At 41.5% G+C, this 21,239-nt stretch overlaps 3 protein-coding genes across 3 annotated transcripts; all 3 read left to right on the top strand.

The window, feature by feature from the left end:
* LOC109720632 (protein ECERIFERUM 26-like) lies at positions 5,062–8,425 on the top strand. The gene is made up of 2 exons (XM_020247872.1): positions 5,062–5,633; positions 7,302–8,425. Exons 1-2 carry the CDS (start codon positions 5,196–5,198, stop codon positions 8,142–8,144), a joined length of 1,281 nt encoding a protein of 426 aa, XP_020103461.1. The 5' UTR covers positions 5,062–5,195; the 3' UTR covers positions 8,145–8,425.
* Positions 8,919–10,624, top strand: LOC109720595. Its single transcript, XM_020247825.1, has 2 exons — positions 8,919–9,182; positions 10,252–10,624. Exons 1-2 carry the CDS (start codon positions 8,999–9,001, stop codon positions 10,410–10,412), a joined length of 345 nt encoding a protein of 114 aa, XP_020103414.1. The 5' UTR covers positions 8,919–8,998; the 3' UTR covers positions 10,413–10,624.
* LOC109720594 (ATPase WRNIP1) lies at positions 11,249–13,354 on the top strand. Its single transcript, XM_020247824.1, is given in 2 exon segments — positions 11,249–11,995; positions 11,998–13,354. Coding segments are annotated over 2 exon segments (1,578 nt in total). The 5' UTR covers positions 11,249–11,581; the 3' UTR covers positions 13,162–13,354.

Genomic DNA, 21,239 nt, shown 5'->3' with positions numbered 1-21,239 from the left:
GGTCGAATCATGTAAATATTGTGTGTTTTATTTCTCTTTTTTTCTTCTTCGATTTTTTTGGTATTTTCATATCCGACGAATTAGACCTTTTTCGCTTTAGTTCTAACAATAGACAGATTTGATTGGTCAACTGACAGAGAGGGATTTATCAATAGTGATATAAGCCGAGGAGGAGTAAACACATAATGTGTAAAATTTGTAAGGATACATACGCAAATGTTAAAAAACCCTTGAACTCCCACCAGCTTCAACAAAATTTTCCATTCTTTCACAAGGACAAGGTGACCTCCTACATCTTGTGACACCAAGAGAGATCCAGAATTTACTTGGGAACAAATAGAAAAAGCCATATATACAGGTAAAAAGAACCCTGGTAACACAACTATGTATAAACTATTTTCTCTTTTCTTTTATTTTCTTTTCTTTTCTTTCTCAAAGGAGAATAAGTAAAAATTATTTGATGCGGCTTCTGTGAGAACTTTTTAATTAATCCGAGTCTGCTGGACTCTCTTTTTTTTTTTTTTTTGAGAGAGAGAGAAAGATAGCATGCTACCCGCTTCGTTTATTTTATTTAGAAATAAGCTTAGCTGAAAATGTGAATCAACTAGGATTTGAACTTGGGTCTCGAATACCAACCACCAAGTCCTTTGCCACTTGCACTAGAAACAGTCGGAGTCTGCTAGGCTCTTCTGGCTTAGCTTTTGCGTCTGTGACTCATAATTTTATGTGGATGTAATTCGTTAATTTGCTTTCATGCAATAACACAAAAAATCAATACTTTTCTCACCGCTGCTGTACTTGCACGTGAGTACTGCATAATCGAACCAAACGAGTCCTAAACTTTAAGTCTAAAATACCTAGCTAGCTAAATTAAGTTTCTGAGCACAAGAACAAGCTTCCTTTTTTTTTAAAAAAAAAAAAGCAAAATTAAGAAAAAATAAATATACTATCCGCTGTTTTTTTTTAAAAAAAATGAATTTCATGTCCAAAATATCTAAGTAGCAAAATTAAGCCTCGGAGCTCACAAACAAGCTTCAATTTATTTTTATTTTTCTGAGAGAAAGATAACCTCCGATCCATTTCGTTCATTTTAAAAACTAAATTTAGCTAGAAAGAAGAAGCAACAAGTAGGCTTTGAATTTGGGACTTTGACTACCAACGATAAAGCTTTTTGCTACTTACGCCAGAGACAGACAATAACAAGCTTTAATTTTAGTAATTCTGATTTTAATTTTTCAGTATAAAGTTATTGTTCTTTCTCTGCGAAGTGATTTGTTGGAAAATCTTTAAACAATTCTATTGAGTAACAATTTGACAGAAATAGAGCACCTACAAGCTACAGATCATAAAATGCTTCACCTTTCCTCTGAAATGTCTCAACTTACCTACAGTGAATGAGGATTGATTCTGCAAACAATTTAAACATAATTATTATCACAGATTCTAAAATAAACCCCTTTCTCTATCATACAGTTGTAATACGGCTTAATTATAATCTTCATAGTGCAAAATTGCTGGCACAGTTAGTACAACTTCAAATTCCATACGAAAAATTGACAACGACTTAGAATCAAATTCACAAAATTGGTGAAATTAATCAATGCAGTGCAATTTGCTTCATTAAGCCACATTAATTAAATCCAGCGCTGCAAATAGTAAATTGACCAAAGCGCCCACATTTTCCTTTTTCTGGTCATTATGTAAGGTGGGTGTCATAAATGAAAGTCTCCTGCATCAGGGTTTATGTGCATGCAATCACCATTATTGCATGCAAAAATTACAGCAAAAAAAAAAAAAAAAAAAGAAGAAGTAGTTAAAGCCCTCAGACAATTTTCCTGCAGCAAATATGAAGTACATGAGCAAATTAAATTTCCAGCACCAAGTTCTTGGACATTTAATTTGCATCTCTGAGCATCGATCACAACATATATAATTGATTAGAAGGATAGTTGTAAAATTTTCCATTCACAGCTAAGCAACAATCTATATATGCCCAAAATCTGTAAATATGCATAGTAAAAAATGCATCAAAATAATATTATCAACCTGTAGGAAAAATTAAAAAGAAAAAGGACGAATCTTATAATTCTTACTTAATTTCCAAGCGTCCCTCGTGACTCTCAGGAGCGTGTACTATGCTCAAAATTAAAAGGTATGCAACCACAGAATGTGAGATCTTAACTGTCGCACAAAAAATTAAGGATTATTTGCATACGGTTCTCTATAAACGTATTGAATAATAAATATATTTTTATAAAATTTAATTTTTTTTTTATTTTTTCAAAAGCTCAGTGATATTTATATTTGCTCATCTAATTTGTTACCGTTAAAGTACTGTTTATTTTTTGACAGCAGATAAGCAAAATGATATTTTTACCATCACAAATATATACTTTCAAAAATCTCAACGGTTAGAATAATATAAATATGCCTTTCCAAAAATCTCAAATGGTCATTTTTTTATTTATAAGTGAATAGAATTATTATAATATAAGAAAGGTAAAAAGGTTAATTTATCTCTTTCACTAACCAAGATTAAGTATTTTATCTATAATTAACTATATTTTTCTTATGGATCTTACCAGCAGGGTTAAAAATGCGAGAACTTTTGCAGGATAAAAATAAAATGTTGAACTTTGTACGAATATATCTACTATTCGATATATTTATAGAGAGCTGTATGCAATTAATCTAAAAATTAATTTTAAGATCGAAGTTCAAGCTCCCGTTAGAAAGTTTTTTGTGTAAAAAGGACTCTGGAAAATTGAAAACACGAGTGGAAAATATTAAAGATATAAACATTTGGCAAATGAGTACGGAAAATTAAAAATTTAGATTTCAATCCCTAGCATTTATTAAACTCTATATCTCGAAACCTCATGAATATTCCGAATATCTCGTGAAGTTACTGCTCACGTTATAGTTGCCTCTTAATTTTGGATGATTATGTTAAACATAAAAAGGGTAAATTGCATTGTTACCTTCTAAATTTTTGGCGAAGTTTTATTTTACCCCTCGAACTTTTAAAATAGACATCTAACCCCTTAAACTCTAATATTTCGTTCATGTTATTGTCAGTTTTCCGTCAAGTTCCGTTAACCGGAAACTGACGGAAGAGGTAAAACAAATGAAATATTAGAGCTTAGGGTGTTAGATGTCTATTTTAGGAGTATGGGGGTTTAAGTGAAACTCGTCAAAAGTTCAGGGGGTAATAATATAATTTACCCAAATTTTTACTAAAAATTATTTTTATATTTTTATATTAAAAATTTTTAATTGGCTGAAATAAAGTACAAAAATTTTATTTAAGTGTATTTTATAGAACAATGCTTCTAAAGATTTAAGGGACAAACGAGTATTATAGAAAATTAACTGAGAATTAAAATTTCTATATCCGAGTGAGTACACCTATTATAAATCAACTATATTAGCGAGTATACTAGGATAGTAGAGTGTTCGAGCATCGTAGGTGGTTAGTATCGTTCTTTTTTTTATCTTTAAACTACTTTAATTCATTTCTTTCACTTTTATTTTATTACAATAAAATATAGGATAAATTATGGTATGATTTATTTTAGGATAAAAAATATATATAAATTCAAAATCAAGCATGATCACTAACTTGATGATTAGTAGTCAATCCATAAGTTAGATATTATAATAAAATAATTTATAGTCAAGAGTTCCCTACCGAGTAAATTGCACTACTACCTCCTGAACTTTTGGCGAGTTTTATTTAACCCCCCAAACTCCTAAAATAGACATCTAACACCATAAACTCTAATATTTCCTTCCGTCAGTTTCCAATTAACAGAGCTTGACGGAAAACTAACAGAAGGGGTAACATGAACGAAATATTAGAGTTTAGGGGGTTAGATGTCTATTTTAGGAGTTCGAGGGGCAAAGTGAAACTTCGCCAAAAGTTCAGAAAGTAACAGTACAATTTACCTAATATAAAAATATATAAACACCGCTTTCTAAAAGTTTAAGTTTTTAGAGTACAACTGTTGTTCCGCAGATTCCAACGGTAATAATTTCTTTCACAACTTTTACAATACTAAGATTAAACTTTTAGAAAAGTTTAGGTACTAAAATCCAAATATTTACCGAATTGAAAAATTTATAAGCCTCAAAAGTTAGAGTTTCTTTTTCTATATTTGGCTATATAGAAACCCAACCTGCATGTATGCAGCCTATAAAAGCCCCTTAACCTAATTTAATTAGTTAGTCCTCATCATGTGCGCAAATGTGCAAGCCCCCACAACTACTATGAAGGATTTCCTCCATACATTTATCACCAACATTTAATTGCCACCCCCAACTACCCCAAGCTCCAACCCCACCTCCCTATTTTAATTAATAAATGGTAAATATGTACCAAGACCCCCTCATCTATGGCGAATTTCGAAACGGGTCCTCCAACTTTACTCTTTAAAATTGACATCTCCGCAATTTCTAACTATTTTGATCTAGTCGTTGTGGAACGTCTAGAACTCGGACTTATAATCTCTTCTTACTGTAATAATACAATAAAAGATATAAAATAATTGTGATATTTTTAATATCTACAATTAATATAATAATTAGTGATTATTTATTTTAATTGTAATTACTAAAGTACGATTAGAATTATTTAATCAGACAAAATCGCGGAAGAACTTAGCAAAATTTCAAATTTAAAAAAGCAACAAAAAAAAAAAAAAAAAACAAAGACCAAGGGTCCAGTATAAAGTCTCCGATAATTTTTTATTTTTAACAAAAAGATAGCATGTTATAAAGCAAAGTAATTAAACTTTAAATTTGAGAATTCAGATAATAATCATCAAATTTTTAGGCGCTTTGCGCTGGATAGATATTAAATATCCCTACTTGAGAGTTTAGGGGGAATAGGTACACAAAAGTTGAAGTTCATTCAATAAATAAAAGTTTCTTTTATTAATGTATCACAAGATAAGATAATCCTCATGGGCCCCACCTCTCTCCCCAACGGTCCCCTCATTTAAGTTAGCCGCTCACCTCCTCCTCACCCTCCCTCCCTCCCTCCCTCCCTCCACCTCTCTTACATTATTATTATATAAACTAAACTCCATGCACTCAATTCCTGCATCTCACAACATAATAAGCAAAAGTACCAACTATAGCTTATTAGCTATACAGTTTGATCTCTTTAATCATTTCGTTTCCGATCAGCAGCGATGGTCTTCGAGGCGGAGCCGGCGGCGGCGGCGGCCGTCTACGGGCACAAGCTGTCGTCGGTGGTGCCGGGCTCGGTCACGGGCGAAATCGGCCGCGAGCTCACCGGCACGGACTTGGCGATGAAGCTCCATTACTTTCGCGGGGTGTACTACTTCAGGAGAAGCGAGGTAATCGACGCGCTCACTATCCTGCCTCTCAAGCAGCCCATGTTCTCCTGGCTCGACAGGATATTCCCCGCCAGCGGCAGGATCCGGAGGTCCGAGGCCGGCCGCCCGTACATCAAGTGCAACGACTGCGGCGTGCGGATCATCGAGGCCAAGTGCGGCTCGACCGTCGACGAGTGGCTCGAAGGCAAGGACCCCTCCAAATGGAGGCACCTCGTCTCCGACAAGGTGCTCGGCCCCGACCTCTACTTCTCGCCCTTGCTCTACATTCAGGTGATCCCTTGTCTCCTTATCTTCTTCTTTTCATTATTTGTGATATTAAATATCGTGCCACTTTTATATGAACGATACGTTGATATTTAGTTAATATTATTCAATTTACCATTTGTGTGTCCATAGTACTGATTAGGATATGGTTGGTTGGTGGGTAATAAATTCTTCAAATTTACTTTTTATCGTATCGGAAAATACTGATCCTTTTAAGTCAACAGTTGGTTGTCACTGTGTTTCTTATAATTGTTTGGCAATATGGTTGGTTGGTACTTGACAATTACTTCTAATTAATAGGTCAAAGTTAATTTTTTCTAAAAAAAAATTGTTCTAATCAAATTTTGATAATGATAAGCTGCAAAATGGATCTGTTTATACAATTTACTAATCATGAAATTGGACTGTGTCAAAAATTCACCCTGATGTATGTAAGTATGTTCCACCTTAATTTTTAGCAGGAATTACTAAGCACTGCAAAACATTTCGTGTAGCATGTTTCAGCATGAGAGGGGGAACAGGAATAGACCAGAACATAACTGTTCACTTCCATAACTCATATAATCCATTGGTACGGTTTCTAGGGTTTGATGCGGCCCACGGCCATAAAAACAGTGGGGCTATTTTTTGCAGTCGGATGCAGCCAATGGTCACAAAATACTAGTATATTTGCAATAACTCCTCATTACATACCTATTCTCTTTCACAACTCATAAATTTTGTTCGGTCCACAGTGTGAGATGTCGTGCGATTTTTTCAGCGTGTTGCAGCCCACCACTGCAGTGTACTATTGTTTGTAGTAGCTCTAGATTTGAAGCTTTTGCATGTTGTAGTATGATACTGATGCGAAAACTCACAAAGTTAATTACACACTCGTCATTTAAGAGTATGTGTTGTACTTTAACTAGTAAGCTCTTCCGTTGATGTGGTAGCACGAAGTTCAATGAATTGCTCGTTTCAGAGTGTAGATCGCTAAGAGCGATTTCTTTAGTATTGGCCTAAGGGGACCAGTACACTATTTTATCAGTGCGTATGGCTGCTTGCCTATCTTCAAGAACATACATAATGAGTGCCAGCAAGAAATTGTTAACCCTGTTGTGACAGAAGTAGCAAATGCTGCATTAAAAGCCCACCAGTTTCCTTGCACATGGTGTCTTTGGCTTTTGTAGTAAATAGGCACCTATTGATGAGCACACTAGAGGAGCATGTATGGTATGCAATTGAAAAGGAAATTGAACTGAAAAATTAGGCCTCTAGTACAGATGGGGGGAAACCATTGCTCAAAAAGTGCCAAAAAAGTATTGTCTTGTCTATGCCTATCAGTGATAAGTGGGGAGTTTAATCAACATGTAGTAACATCCTAGATTATTTTTACTCTCACTAAACTTGTTTCTCTTCGGCCGCCGAACTATAGTTACATCAATTCAAACACCCCGTAATGCGAATAAATGGAAAAAACTGTAACAAAACACTTACAGTAGCCAATTACATATATTTCCTCTGATAATTTGAATGCTGAGAATCAGAGTGAAATTAAGCTAAAAGCTCACATCTTATATTATACAATATTGGTCATCATATCATCTATAGTCTACTGTTGCAGAATATAAATTTATGGTATATATGATTATAACCAAGATTTCTTTTTTTCCTTTTTTTTTTGGACCTAAACAGTTCACCAAGTTCAAGTGTGGAGGAATGGCAATTGGATTCAGCTGGGCTCATGTGCTTGGGGATGCAGTCTCAGCCACAAACTGCTTCAATCTCTGGGCACAATTACTCGGCAAGAAGTCCCCCTCCAAATCCGATAACCTCCAATATCCCCAAAATACCCCTGAAAATCCTGTGGCTGAGAAGTCAATTCCACATTCTGTTAAGATGGTTGACCCTGTTGGAGACTACTGGCTTGCACCCAACAGTGCTAAGATGGCAACTTATTCCTTCCAGATCACTGAAGCAAAGCTTAATCTTATCCGATCGAAAGAGTCGGTTCGAGTCGGGTACTTCGAGATAATCTCGGCTCTAATATGGCGAAATTTGGCGAAAATTAGAGAGGGAGAAGAGTTGAACACGGTGACCATATGTAGAAATGATCATTCATCAAGAACCGACGAGAGCTTGAGCAATGAGCAAAAGATATGCTCTCTCACTACTGATTCCTCTCCTGCAAAGGTCGAGCTCTCGGAATTGGCGATGCTAATCTCTGAAAAAGGGGTCGACGAGACGAAAATGGTTGAGAGTTTCGTCGAGAGCGAAAGCGGTAAACCTGATTTTATTATTTACGGTGCGAATCTCACCTTTGTCGACATGGAAAAGATCGAGCTCTATGGATTGGAGCTTAAGGGACAAAAGCCTGTGCATGTTGAGTACAGCATTGATGGGGTGGGAAAGGCTGGGACTATACTGGTGCTTCAATGTGGTGGTGATAACAAAGGGAGATTGGTTAATGTGATTTTACCAGAAGATGAGATCTCAAAGCTAAGGGAGATGCTCAAAATCGAATGGGGAATTGCTTGAGATGGATCGAAGTTGTGTAAAAGTTTACTACGAATCATATATTTGTCGAGAGATCGATTGTGCGGATCAATTACTACGTAGTGGAACAAAACTTCTAAGAAATGTTCTTGTTAGGACAAAGTGTGCTAAAAGTTGTGTCTTGTATTGAAAATGTTGGTGTGAAGAGTTTACTAGTGAAGAAGCAACAATTAGGTATTGTGAAAGTGTTTTGTACTCCCTTGTAACTTCTATACACATAATATGATGTTATTGTGCAAGCTCTTATTTTTGTTATTATGTAATGCACTTTTGTCTTTGGTCACTAGATTTGAGTTTATGTTTGTGATGCATAATTTGGTTGAATGATAGTTAAGCATTATATCCCTACAGGTTTTACATGAATTCTCCTTTTCTTTTCATTTTAAGCTCCTTGTTTGATTCTACAGATCATTCAAATGCCTGAACCTATCAAATTTTTTGCTTTTATTTTTATTTTGGTCAAATATTTTTTGATTTACCGATTCTTTATTTTGTCACCCTATAATTTTAAAAATGCCCCTTCCTTTGGGAACTTCTTATATATTCACTATTATAAGAACCTTTTGTTAATTGCTGTTAAATAAATTGTTTCCCAAAGCTAACACACGCACAAAAGTGTTAAACACGAAGCTGTTTCGGGCATGAGTACACTTACCCGACCCGTTAATATATCATAGTCGGGTTTTGAATCTTTTGATACGAACATAGTTTAATCGACCCGACCCACTACGTCCCCCAAATAACAAGCCCTCCGACCTCGCATTGCACCTTCAAAACCCTAGACCCCCTTCTTCGAAACCCCAGCGCGAGCGTTCGAGCTCGGGAGAGGGAGAGCAATGGCGAAGTCGCTGAGGTCGAAGAAGAAGAAGAGGTTGAGGACGCTTCGGAGGGAGATCGCGGAGCCCTTCTACGATAAGAAGGAAGCGGCGAAGCTCGCCGCCCAGGAGGCCGCCCTCGCCGCCCCCAAGCTCCCCGTCCGTACACCGTCCGCCGCCTCCGACGAGCGCTCCACCGCCATGGGTTTGTGATCCCTAATTTCCTCATTCTTGTATAGTTTCAACGCGTAATTGGTTGTCATATGGCTATAATTTGGGGTTTGAAGTGTTATTAACTCGTAAAGGTGCGACTTTTACGTTGATTCTCCCTAGGTTGTGTTGATGTAGAATCTTTATATTATGGATTTTTTTTTTTGGTTAATCAAGGAAGTTTCGCTTCGATTTCTTTGGTATATGTCTCTAAATTGATACTTGGATTAAAACCTAGTCGATTTTAGGAGTACTTGTTTGGTTTATGAGGAGAGGTTCTTCAGTAGGTTTAGGTCCGTATAGCTTGAGATACTCAACTTGTTGTGCATTGGTATACTTGTTACTACTATGTTCTATGGATGAATTTTATAATGTAATGGTGTGCCCTTTTTTTTCTTCCGAGTGGATGGGCCGAATTATAATTTGGAAAATATGTAAGAATTTTGATAACAGGGTTATGCAAAACACGTATTGCCTTAAACATTTTAGTTGATATTTCTCACGGAAGCTGCTGCGACCTTATCCAGTAAAAATGAGAGGGACTTACTACTGTAGAAATCTTTGTTTAATCAATTGTTGATGGTCTTGAAGAGTGATAGTAAGAATTCCTTTCTTCACAACAGCACTATAGTTGATCTGACACAGTAACCTAGGAAGAGTTTATCTTTGTATTGGTTTAAGAGATCTGATGTCTCGAAAAAGAAGGGATTAAGAAATACGACCTCTAAGATCCTTGATTTAGAAACCCTTGGATCGCAGTGACTCTTGCTGTTTGGATGTATTTGGGTCTGATTAACTTAGCTGGAGCTTCTGCAAAATTGCTGTATGAGTAGAGTCATTCATATGGCCTTTCTATTTAAAAGCCTGTAGTACAATTTAGTGTCCAATCTGTTCTACATAGGCTTATGCAGCAGTAATTTCATTGCATCTTTCTTATGTATATCAGGAGCTACTTTGCTCCGGGTCTTCTTTGTTGCCTAATTTTTACAATTCTTACTATAACTTGTTTGCCGCAACCTTCTTACTATATTTAGTTGTGTTTTTGTTTAAATTTAATTCAACAGATGTGGAGATGGCTGATGGAGGAACCTCCCAAGGTGTCGACTCTGCGACTCTCTTAAAACCTGTTGCTAGCATTGGGAAGAATAAGATGAAGAAGCAGCTGAGGCTGAAGAAAATGAAGAAGCATGGCAGAGGAAAGATTAGGAAGAGTCACAGGATATGAATATGTTCTGTTAGTGCCAGGACTAGGGCATGTACTCTCTTTAAAGTTGAATCTACTCCCAGAATTGTAGAATCTTTTTGCTTAATTTTCTATTTATGTCACCCTTTTTCGTGCTCTCCTGCTTTTCTCTTCCTACTTTGTATGCCTTTTGATAATGATTGTACCTTGCTTGGATGTGGAGATGAATCTAATGCATTACTGGGACTCGAATGAATACCAAGGCTTCAACCTTTGCCTCTCAAAGCACCCTTGGTAGTACATGATAGACATTGCGAAAGCTCCGTCTAAGATGGTAGTGCTTTCGACCTCTATTTTGTTAGCATGGTGAGAAGCCAAAATGCGGTGCGAAGCTAAAAATGAGTGCTTTTGTTGAGATCTTTGAGAAGTGATAGAGAAAAGTTGAAAATTAGCAGTTACGGGTTAGAGGATCACAGAATTGCAAGAAATCGAATCTTAAACTGAATAGAAGTCTAGAAGTTTAACATGAGAAATAAGAAAAAAGGTAAAAAAAACAGCTTTAAGATCTCTAAAACCACAAAACAGATTCATAAAATAATTGCTAACAGAAGTCTAGAACTTCTACATGATGAGGGGAAAAAAAAAAAAATCTCAAAAGCCACAAAGCCACAAAACAGCTCCAAATCCACCACCGAAAAGAAAGAAAAAAGAAAAGGAAGAAAAAGAGAATCCACCACCGAAAAGAAAGAAAAAAGAAAAGGAAAAAAAAGAATCCACCACTGAAAAGAAGGAAATAAAAAAAGGAATCTCAAGCATCTGGCGTGTCTGCAACGATCTGACCCGCCAGCAATAATAACTTGTTAAGCCCAAACCACAGACCCGCTAACAACAATAACTTGTTAGGCTCAAATCACCGGCGTGTAGATCTCACACTTTCGACTTATTAACGATTCGATCCGTTAGCAATAATAACTCGTTGGATCAAAATCATCGGCCCAAAATACTTAAGCTCGGTTATTATTACTAGTGCGCGAGACCTCATATAAATTTATCGGAATCAATATCCCACTGATGTGGGACTATTGGGGCGTAACATAGCCTCCACTGTTTGAGTGTTGCAAGCTTTCTTCCTTCCTTCCCGCCATGTGATTATTTCCCGCGCTACCGGCAACCCCACCGCCAGCAGAAGAAGAGGCAGAAGCGGCAGAGCCATGGCGATGGAGCAGCTTCTGAGCATGGGCTTCTCCGAAGAGCTCGCCTCGGAGGCGCTCGCCGCCACGGGCGGCCACTCCCCCTCCGCATCCGCCGCCGCCGATTGGATCCTCTCCCGTTCCGAATCCTCCTCCACCCCCACTACGAAACGCTCCCCCATCATCGGCAGCAACAACAACCATTCCTCCGCCTCACATTCCCAACCCACCCTCGCCCGCTTCTTCCCTCTCCCCAACCCAAACCCCAACATCAGCCCCAACTCTTCCCCTTCCTCCTCCTCCTCAAAACGCCCCCACCTCGCCCCGCTCTCCGAGCGCATGCGCCCCACATCCCTCGACTCCATCGTCGGCCAACCCCACCTTCTGGGCCCCGCCTCCCTCTTCCTCGTCCACGGCTCCTCCCCCTCCCCCTCCCCTCCCCCTCCCTCATCCTCTGGGGCCCCCCGGGCTGCGGCAAAACCTCCCTCGCCCGCGCCCTCTCCAATTCCAATTCCTCCGATTCCTGCCTCTTCGTCCCCCTCTCCGCCGTCTCCGCCTCCGTCCGCGACCTCCGCGACGCCGCCGCCGCCGCCCGCCGCCGCCTCCCCCGCACCCGCACCGTCCTCTTCGTCGACGAGATCCACCGCTTCTCCCGATCCCAGCAGGACGCGCTCCTCCCCGCCCTCGAGGACGGCTCCCTCGCCCTCCTCGGCGCCACCACCGAGAACCCCTCCTTCCACCTCTCCACCCCGCTCCTCTCCCGCTGCCGCGTCCTCGCCCTCCGCCCCCTCTCCCCCGCCCACGTCCGGTCCCTCCTCGCCCGCGCGATCTCCGACCCCGACCGCGGCCTCCCCCTCACCACCCGCTCCCCCGTCTCCGTCGACCCCGACGCCGTCGAATTCCTCTCCCTCAACTGCGACGGCGACGCCCGCGTCGCCCTCAACGCCTTAGAGCTGGCCGCCTCCTTGGCCGCCGCGCAACACAATTCCCCATCCGGCGACCGCGAAGCCGAAACCGTCGCGGCGGTCTCCGTCGCCCGCGCCAAGGAAGCAATGCAGTGCAAGCACCTGGCGTACGATCGGGCCGGCGACGAGCACTACAACCTGATCAGCGCGCTGCATAAGTCGATGCGCGGGAGCGACCCCGACGCCGCCATTTACTGGCTCGCGCGGATGCTCGAGGGCGGGGAGCAGCCGCTCTACATCGCGCGCCGCCTCGTCCGGTTCGCGAGCGAGGACGTCGGGCTCGCCGACCCGGCCGCGCTGGGCCACGCCGTCGCTTGCTACCAGGCGTGCCACTTCCTTGGCATGCCCGAGTGTGACGTTTGCCTCGCCCAGTGCGCCGCCTACTTAGCGCGCGCGCCCAAGTCGGTGGCGGTCTACCGGGCGCTGAGCGAGGCGAGGAGGGTCGTGCAGGAGTCGGTCGGGGGGAACGAGGGGGTGCCGCTGCACCTCAGGAATGCGCCCACCAGGTTGATGAAGGAATTCGGCTATGGGAAGGATTACTTGTATCCGCCAGATCACGAGGATTGCTCGTCGCAGACCTACATGCCGCCGTCGCTTCAGGGCCGCAGGTTCCTCGATTGGCCGCCCGCTGAATAGAAGAAGCCGCGATGAAAATTGGGTACTTTTTTTTAATAAATTTCTTGCTTTCTCTCTGCTTTTGACGGTTTCTTGTTAAAGATATGATGGTCTTCATAGGTAGGATGCTGTATGCAAGTTTTGGCGATCCTCTGATAAAACTATAGATGTATATATTTAACTGGTGGTAAATTGTTTTTGGTATTGTCGCGTTTGTGGTCACATTGTTATTGCTCGATCTGATTTACGAATGCAGTTGCCATCTAAATTAATATGAGTCAAGAATGCAGTAGTATAAAGCAGTTTGATGTTCTGTCCGAAGGGAGATCGAGAACTTAAGTATGAGAATAATATGAAAATGAGAGAGATGAACCACTTGGGGAGAAATTAACTTAAAGAACTTGTGACAGGGGAGTGATTTGCTTTTTCAATAGCGGAATAATTTTACGAAATTAAAGAACTGGGATTCTGATAGTTCGAGGACTAGTTATTGTTCCTGCTTTTTTTGCTTTTTTTTGGTGTTTTTCATTAAGTCCGAGTTTTTCTCCTACTATATGTTACACCTGTTAAGTAGGAGAAAGGGGATTAGTAGCAGCAGTAGAAGGAATTAGTGTAATAAAAAGAAGGAGAGAGGAGCTTAGCTTTCTTCTTTGTCTCAAGCCTCAGGTGGGGAAGCATCGGCCGTCGATGAGGAGGGCGAGGGAGTCGGTGGCAGTATGGAAGGCGCAGGTATGAGGAGACGAAGTTTAGAAGAGGGACAGAGGAGGTGGCGATCCGACAAGGTGCGTATTAAGGAGGCGATCGGGTTCTAGGCGGCTCTGGCGGGTCGGGCATCTAGCGGATTCGGGCGTAAGGAGCGGTTAGGTGGCTTGGGAAGTCCACTTAGACTTAGGGTTTGTTTAGTATTATGAATAAAGAGAGCAGGGTGTAACAAGGATGTTTTTTTTAGGCAAAAATTAATGAAATTTCTTCCTTCTTATCATCTCCTATTCTCTTAATCCCTCTTCTTAATCCTACCTCTTCTTATCTCCTCTATTCTCTCGTTCTATTCTTCTCATCTATTTTATCCGAGTACTCCAATCCTAATCCGATTATTTCCGAGGCAAGCTGTTACGTGCAACATCATCCTCGACGCCGTCCTTCATCTCAGCGATATATCGTCATCGACGGGTTGCGCCGAGTCAGGTACGTAACAATTGGTATCAGAGCGGTACGATCCCAGTCCTATGTGGTAAAATCGCTTTCTAACTCCAATCTCAACATTGTTGAGTTTAATCGCGAATCAGATTTCTGCGCTGCCGATTCTGCATTGAGATCAGAGTTGGACAAAAGAAATCACCACAAATAACCTGAGATTATCCGTTGATCCGAGGAAGAGACCCCCACTCCTCAGATCGCTTAATCACAAGGCACCCAAGTTTTCATTCAGAGCACCCACCGAGACGGGGGGTTTCATCATCGCAACAAGATTGGGGGCAAGCGAGGCAACAAATTTAAATTTAATCCGAAAGAATACTTGGAAGAAATAGAAATGGCCGAAGGAACACGGTTGCGAGATATTAGCGATCATATCCATTCTTTGGAAGAGAATTATCAGAGACTGGGAATTGAGCATCGGGCCAATGTAGAAGCACTCACCCAACAAATAGCCGAAGTGAGGGACACCGGGCAGAAGCAGTTTGAGTCACTGCAAGCCGAAGCCAACAGGAGGCATGAGGAGATGCTGAAGCTTATAACCGCTCAGCCGCCTGCCCTCAAGAATCAAGGTGAAGCGCCTTTTTCCGACCGCAAGTTCAAACCTGGAAGTAGTAGCACACCATTAACAATCAGAGAAGGGAAAGGCAAGGGAATTTTACCGACTCCAAGCAAACCGCCTGAGACGGAAGAAGAACACATTTCACCGTGGGGTAATCGAAATTTCAACCATCATCACTTGCCCTACCCTCGTTTGGATTTTCCGTCATTTGATGGAGAAGATCCCAGGAATTGGATCGAAAACTGCGAACAATACTTTGAGCTATACCAGATACCTCAACATCAATGGCTGAGTGTGGCGACGATGCATTTAAACGGTAAGGCGAAGACATGGAAGCAGGGGTACTTCATCAATAAACAGATGGTATCTTGGGATGAATTTTTGAAGCGATATGTCGGAGGTTTGCGCCAACAGGGGAGAGATATCTGATCCGTGAATTCAGTAACTTGAAGCAAACAGGAACATGTGAGGCATACCAGGAAAAATTCGAGGAGTTGAGGTTCCAACTACTTTACTATAATCCGCATTTGACCGAAGAGTACTTCATTGCATGCTACATTAACGGTCTCAAAGATGAGCTGGTTCACTTCTTAGACATCGCCCATCCGAATACATTGGAAGAGACTTATGAACAAGCGCAATTGCATGAAAAAGCCATAGCCGCACTTACTAGAAGAAACAAGTATGTACCTAAGGGATCTGGAGGTCCGTACCAATCAGGCTCGTCATACAGAGGCAACCGAGGGATCGGAGTTACTAAGGTTAGTGAGAATTCAAAATCTCCGTACCAAACATCATCCAGGAATCATGCAAATCAGTACCCAGTCGACAAACAGCTCATTGAGCAAAGTTGGGCAGCAGGGCTATGCTTCAGATGTGGAGAAAGGTACCATCCGGGGCATGTGTGCACAAATAAATCATTGAACACTTTACAGGCAACCGAGGAAATTATCGAAGTTTACGACGAAGATTGTTTGCAAGAAGAAATGAGTAACGGAGTCACAGGAGAAGGGGAGCAAGAGCCGGGGACTATACCTGATGGCGGAGAGGCGCAAGAAATCGGAGTTTCGGTTCATGTGCTGAATGGAGAGAAGCCTCAAGACACCATAAAAATACGGGGCGAAGCAAAAGGTAGAACACTCACCCTTCTAATCGATACCGGAAGCACGCATAGTTTCATCGACTTAAGGGTAGCTAAGGAAGTCGGAGCGAGAATGGAAGCAACTTCACCTTTGGTGGTAACCATAGCTGACGGACACAAAATGTTAAGCAAGCTCAAATGTCCCGAATTCTCATGGGTAATGCAAGGGCAGAGGTTTGTAGCAGACTTAAGGGTAATTCGAATCGAAGGGGTCAGTGTAGTGTTAGGCATCGACTGGCTTAAATCCTACGGGAGGGTGACCTTCGATTTTTTGGTAAACTCTGTGACTATAATGAAGGAAGGCCAGAAGTTGGAATTGAAGGGGATTGAAGAGGGAGCTAAACTGAAATTGATTACTGCAGCCCAATGGAATCAAGAAATGAGTACCGGGGAGTGTTATTTGATAAGCCATCAAACGGTGTCCAACAAAACCGAAGCTGAGGCAGAAATCCCTCCTTGCATTCAGCAGGTGTTGGAGCATTACTCGGATGTTTTCGAAGAACCGAAAGGAATACCACCATCCCGCGTCCAGGACCACAGAATCTTGCTGCAGCCGGGCACCGCTCCAATTAACGTAAGGCCGTATAGATATTCACATGAGCAAAAGGAGGAGCTTGAGAAGCAGATAAGAGAATTATTGGGTAGCTCGATAATACAGAGGAGTAACAGTCCGTTCGCCTCACCTGCTTTACTGGTTAAAAAGAAAGACGGGAGTTGGAGGATGTGCATTGATTACCGGCAACTGAACAAATCCACTGTTAAGGATAAATTCCCCATTCCTATCATCGACGATCTGTTGGATGAATTGGGAGGCGCAACACATTTTTCGAAGATAGATCTACGGTCCGGCTATCACCAGATTAGGATGGAACCGTCGGATATTCCTAAGACAGCATTCCGAACGCACCAGGGACACTATGAATTTCGGGTTATGCCCTTTGGCCTTACCAACGCTCCGGCAACATTCCAAGCCATTATGAATTGTACGTTTGAACCCTACCTACGAAAGTTTATTTTGGTATTTTTTGATGACATACTAATCTATAGCAAAGGGTTGGAGGAGCATACGAAGCATTTGTGCATCACACTAGAAGAATTGAGGAAGCACAGGTTCTATGCCAAGAGAAGCAAATGTTACTTTGGGCAGAACAAAGTAGAGTACCTTGGCCACATTATCTCTGCCGCAGGGGTAGCCACGGATCCATCGAAGATCGAAGCTATGACAAGATGGCCGATACCCAGATCCGTTAAGGAACTCCGGGGGTTCTTGGGTCTCACCGGGTACTATAGGAAGTTCATCAGAGGGTACGGAAGGATTAGCAAACCATTGACCGAGCTACTTAAGAAGGATCAGTTCCATTGGAACAAGGAAACCCAATCAGCGTTTGAAGAGTTGAAGACGGCGATGACTAGAGCTCCAGTATTAGCCATGCCGGATTTTGGTAAACCTTTCACTATAGAAGTTGATGCTTGCGGTACAGGGATAGGGGCCATAATGTCACAAGAAGGGAGACCGATAGCATATTTGAGCAAAGCAATTGGCGGAAAGCATCTTGGGTTATCAACGTACGAAAAGGAATTTTTGGCAATACTCATGGCTGTGCAAAAGTGGAAACATTACTTAAATGCCAACCCTTTTGTGATAAAAACAGATCATGAGAGCTTGAAACACTTGTTGGAGCAAAGGATATCGACGCCAATGCAACAAAAGGGGATGTTAAAGTTGATGGGGCTTAATTATTCCATACAATATAAGAAAGGGAGAGAGAATGTCGCGGCTGATGCACTGTCCAGGAGAGTGGAAACAGAAGGGGTTTCTTTGGCCATCACCGCAGCAATTCCCGACTGGGTACAAGAGGTGCTGGAGAGTTATCGAGGGGATAGTTATTGTGAGAAAGTAATAAGCGAGTTAATCCTGCAGACCGCCCCTCAGGGTCAATACTCATATGGCAATTCATTGTTGCGCTACAAAGGTAAGTTGTACATTGGAGAGGCTGGGCCTTTAAGAAAACGAATTTTGGATCAAATGCATAACTCAGCCTTGGGGGGCCACTCTGGAATACAAAATACTTACCGGAGGGTTAAACAACATTTTTTTTGGATCGGGTTAAAAAAAGAAACGGAGGACTGGGTTAAGAATTGCACGGTCTGCGCTCAAAACAAGGTGGACGGGACTCCTTACGCTGGCTTATTACAACCACTGCCTATTCCTCATCAGGTTTGGGAAGATGTAAGCATGGATTTCATAGAGTCGTTACCTAAATCAGAGGGTAAAGATACGATAATGGTAGTGGTTGATCGACTCACTAAATACGCGCACTTCATAGCCTTGAAACATCCCTTCTCCGCTTCAGACGTAGCCAAGGCTTTTATGGGGACGGTTTATAGGCTTCATGGATGCCCGAAGAGAATAATTTCTGACAGGGACAAAATTTTTGTGAGCCAATTTTGGAAAGAACTGTTTCAGTCAATGGGAACGAAGCTACACATGAGCTCAGCTTATCATCCGGAAACCGACGGCCAAACTGAAAGAGTTAACAGGTGCTTAGAAACGTATTTGAGGTGCATGTGCTTTCAGCATCCAAAAAAATGGCACGCCTGGTTAGCCTTAGCAGAATGGTGGTATAATACTAGCTTTCACTCTTCCATCGGTATGACCCCTTATGAGGCGCTATACGGTAAACCACCCCCAAATCATCTGGTGATCTCCTTGGATATGGCTACTTCTCAGGAGTTTAAGGGGTGGAGAACGGACAGAGAACAATTGACTCGAGAGCTGAGGGATCGACTCCAGGTAGCCCAGAATAGGATGAAGCAACAAGAAGACAAACATAGGAAGGAAAGAGAGTACGCGGTGGGAGATTGGGTCTATCTTAAATTACAACCCTATCGACAGACAACGGTGGCGATAAGGAAAAATATTAAACTTTCGGCACGATTCTTTGGTCCTTTCAAGATACTGGAGCGTATCGGACCAGTTGCGTATAGGCTACAGTTACCAGAAGGATCAAGGGTTCACCCAGTGTTCCACGTTTCTCTATTAAAGAAAAGCCCCCCACTTGCAGTTCAGGCGTCCCCGACGGAACCATCCATCGGAGAAGAGGAGGAATTAATAGCAGAACCAGAGGAAGTACTGGAGAAGAGAACAGTGGAGCACGGAAACAGGGCCACGACCGAAGTCTTGGTAAAATGGGCAAACCTTCCCAAGGAGCTTGCAACATGGGAAGATCAGAGGTTCCTCAAAAGTCAGTATCCCTCTTTTGATCCTTGAGGGCAAGGATCGTCTTAGTAGGGGGGATTGTTACACCTGTTAAGTAGGAGAAAGGGGATTAGTAGCAGCAGTAGAAGGAATTAGTGTAATAAAAAGAAGGAGAGAGGAGCTTAGCTTTCTTCTTTGTCTCAAGCCTCAGGTGGGGAAGCATCGGCCGTCGATGAGGAGGGCGAGGGAGTCGGTGGCAGTATGGAAGGCGCAGGTATGAGGAGACGAAGTTTAGAAGAGGGACAGAGGAGGTGGCGATCCGACAAGGCGCGTATTAAGGAGGCGATCGGGTTCTAGGCGGCTCTGGCGGGTCGGGCATCTAGCGGATTCGGGCGTAAGGAGCGGTTAGGTGGCTTGGGAAGTCCAATTAGACTTAGGGTTTGTTTAGTATTATGAATAAAGAGAGCAGGGTGTAACAAGGATGTTTTTTTTAGGCAAAAATTAATGAAATTTCTTCCTTCTTATCATCTCCTATTCTCTTAATCCCTCTTCTTAATCCTACCTCTTCTTATCTCCTCTATTCTCTCGTTCTATTCTTCTCATCTATTTTATCCGAGTACTCCAATCCTAATCCGATTATTTCCGAGGCAAGCTGTTACGTGCAACATCATCCTCGACGCCGTCCTTCATCTCAGCGATATATCGTCATCGACGGGTTGCGCCGAGTCAGGTACGTAACACTATAGACTGCGTAGTAGCTGTTCTAGTGACTAGAAGAAGATTGAGCTATTAGGGATTTTCAGAAATTGGGTCAATCTGGGTCTTCGATGTCTTATTTACATAATAGATTCAACATTTGTTCATCCTTGTTCTTTTCTGATAGCTACCCCCCACCCCCCTTTTTATCTGTTATGAAATGGTAGTATTGGGACATGGATTTTCTAATGGAGTTGGGTCCCTAGTTACAAATTGGGTATGAAATCCAACCTTAGATTTTCATCCACAGAAGTTGTCCTTTAGAAAATCTAAAATCATGCACGCATCTGATCTCTATCTACCAATAAGTAGCATACAAGCATGTTCTCTGCCACTACACGATTTGGTGCCTTCTTTTTCTTTTTAGCTTTTTTGAGTTATGGTCTAGGGGCTTGGTAGAGGTTGAAAGCAAAGGTATTGTTATGTTAAAAAGAAAAAGGTTAGTTGAAAGCAATATTAGCTAAAATCTACAGTTGAGCGGCTCTTATAATTTCGGTAGAACTGTGTGTCTATTGGGATATTCTGAAATGCCTTACTCATGCAGGAGGTGATATTTTTTGCAGTTGTGATTGACCTCATAGTAGTTTCAGAAAGAGGCTTAAGAATATTCAGAGGTTCATTTCTCAAGTTTAGAATGACACTTAAACTTCCTGTTTTAGATTTTTGTTTAAAAAATGTCGTCTTCTACTTGTTTTAGGCTGTTTTAGAAGCCAATCTAGCAGACGCTAAACTGAGAAAAGTAGCAAACATTGGCTCTCTGTTTTGTTATCTCCTTCCGACGGCTCTTCATTGTTTCTTTCTTTCTTTCGACAGGATAATTTTAAATTATACAGTTGTTGGTCGGTTTGCAAGTTTGTTTTCAAACTTTGTGTTGCTGTCGACTACATGTGTTTGACTCTCTGCAAACAAAGTTATCTTTGTTACAAATTAGTAATATCGATGAATGGACAAACAAAAATTACTTCATTTGTTTAGAAAAAAGTATGCTTGTAGAAGTTTCTTAGATTACATCATGAAGACTTATTTGAACTTGTCTCTACACTCCTCTTTTTGTTCTTTTTCCTTTTTTCCCTACTTTACATTAACAATGGGCTTTTTTTTTTCTCTCCATGTAATGGTACCAAACACTATAAAAAAAGCATTTGCTTAATTAAATCAGCTATTGTCGTCAAATGAATTAAATATCTGGTTCAATCGAATTGGTGATGACTCAACTCAATGACTAGAATAATATTCTGTTTGTTTAG

The sequence above is a fragment of the Ananas comosus genome, linkage group 14 (genome assembly GCF_001540865.1).
Source record: "Ananas comosus cultivar F153 linkage group 14, ASM154086v1, whole genome shotgun sequence".
Classification (NCBI taxonomy): Eukaryota; Viridiplantae; Streptophyta; class Magnoliopsida; order Poales; family Bromeliaceae; genus Ananas; species Ananas comosus.
Note: the sequence above shows the minus strand (reverse complement) of the source record. Positions and strands in the feature narration are given on the sequence as shown.

What these genes read in the sequence shown, in the direction of transcription:
- LOC109720632 (XM_020247872.1), top strand. Translation starts at nt 5,196, where the DNA reads ATGGTCTTCGAGGCGGAGCCGGCGGCGGCGGCGGCCGTCTACGGGCAC. An exon ending in CGCCCTTGCTCTACATTCAG is followed by an intron (nt 5,634 to 7,301) that starts GTGATCCCTTGT and finishes GGACCTAAACAG; the next exon opens with TTCACCAAGTTCAAGTGTGG.
- LOC109720595 (XM_020247825.1), top strand. Translation starts at nt 8,999, where the DNA reads ATGGCGAAGTCGCTGAGGTCGAAGAAGAAGAAGAGGTTGAGGACGCTT. An exon ending in CGAGCGCTCCACCGCCATGG is followed by an intron (nt 9,183 to 10,251) that starts GTTTGTGATCCC and finishes TTAATTCAACAG; the next exon opens with ATGTGGAGATGGCTGATGGA.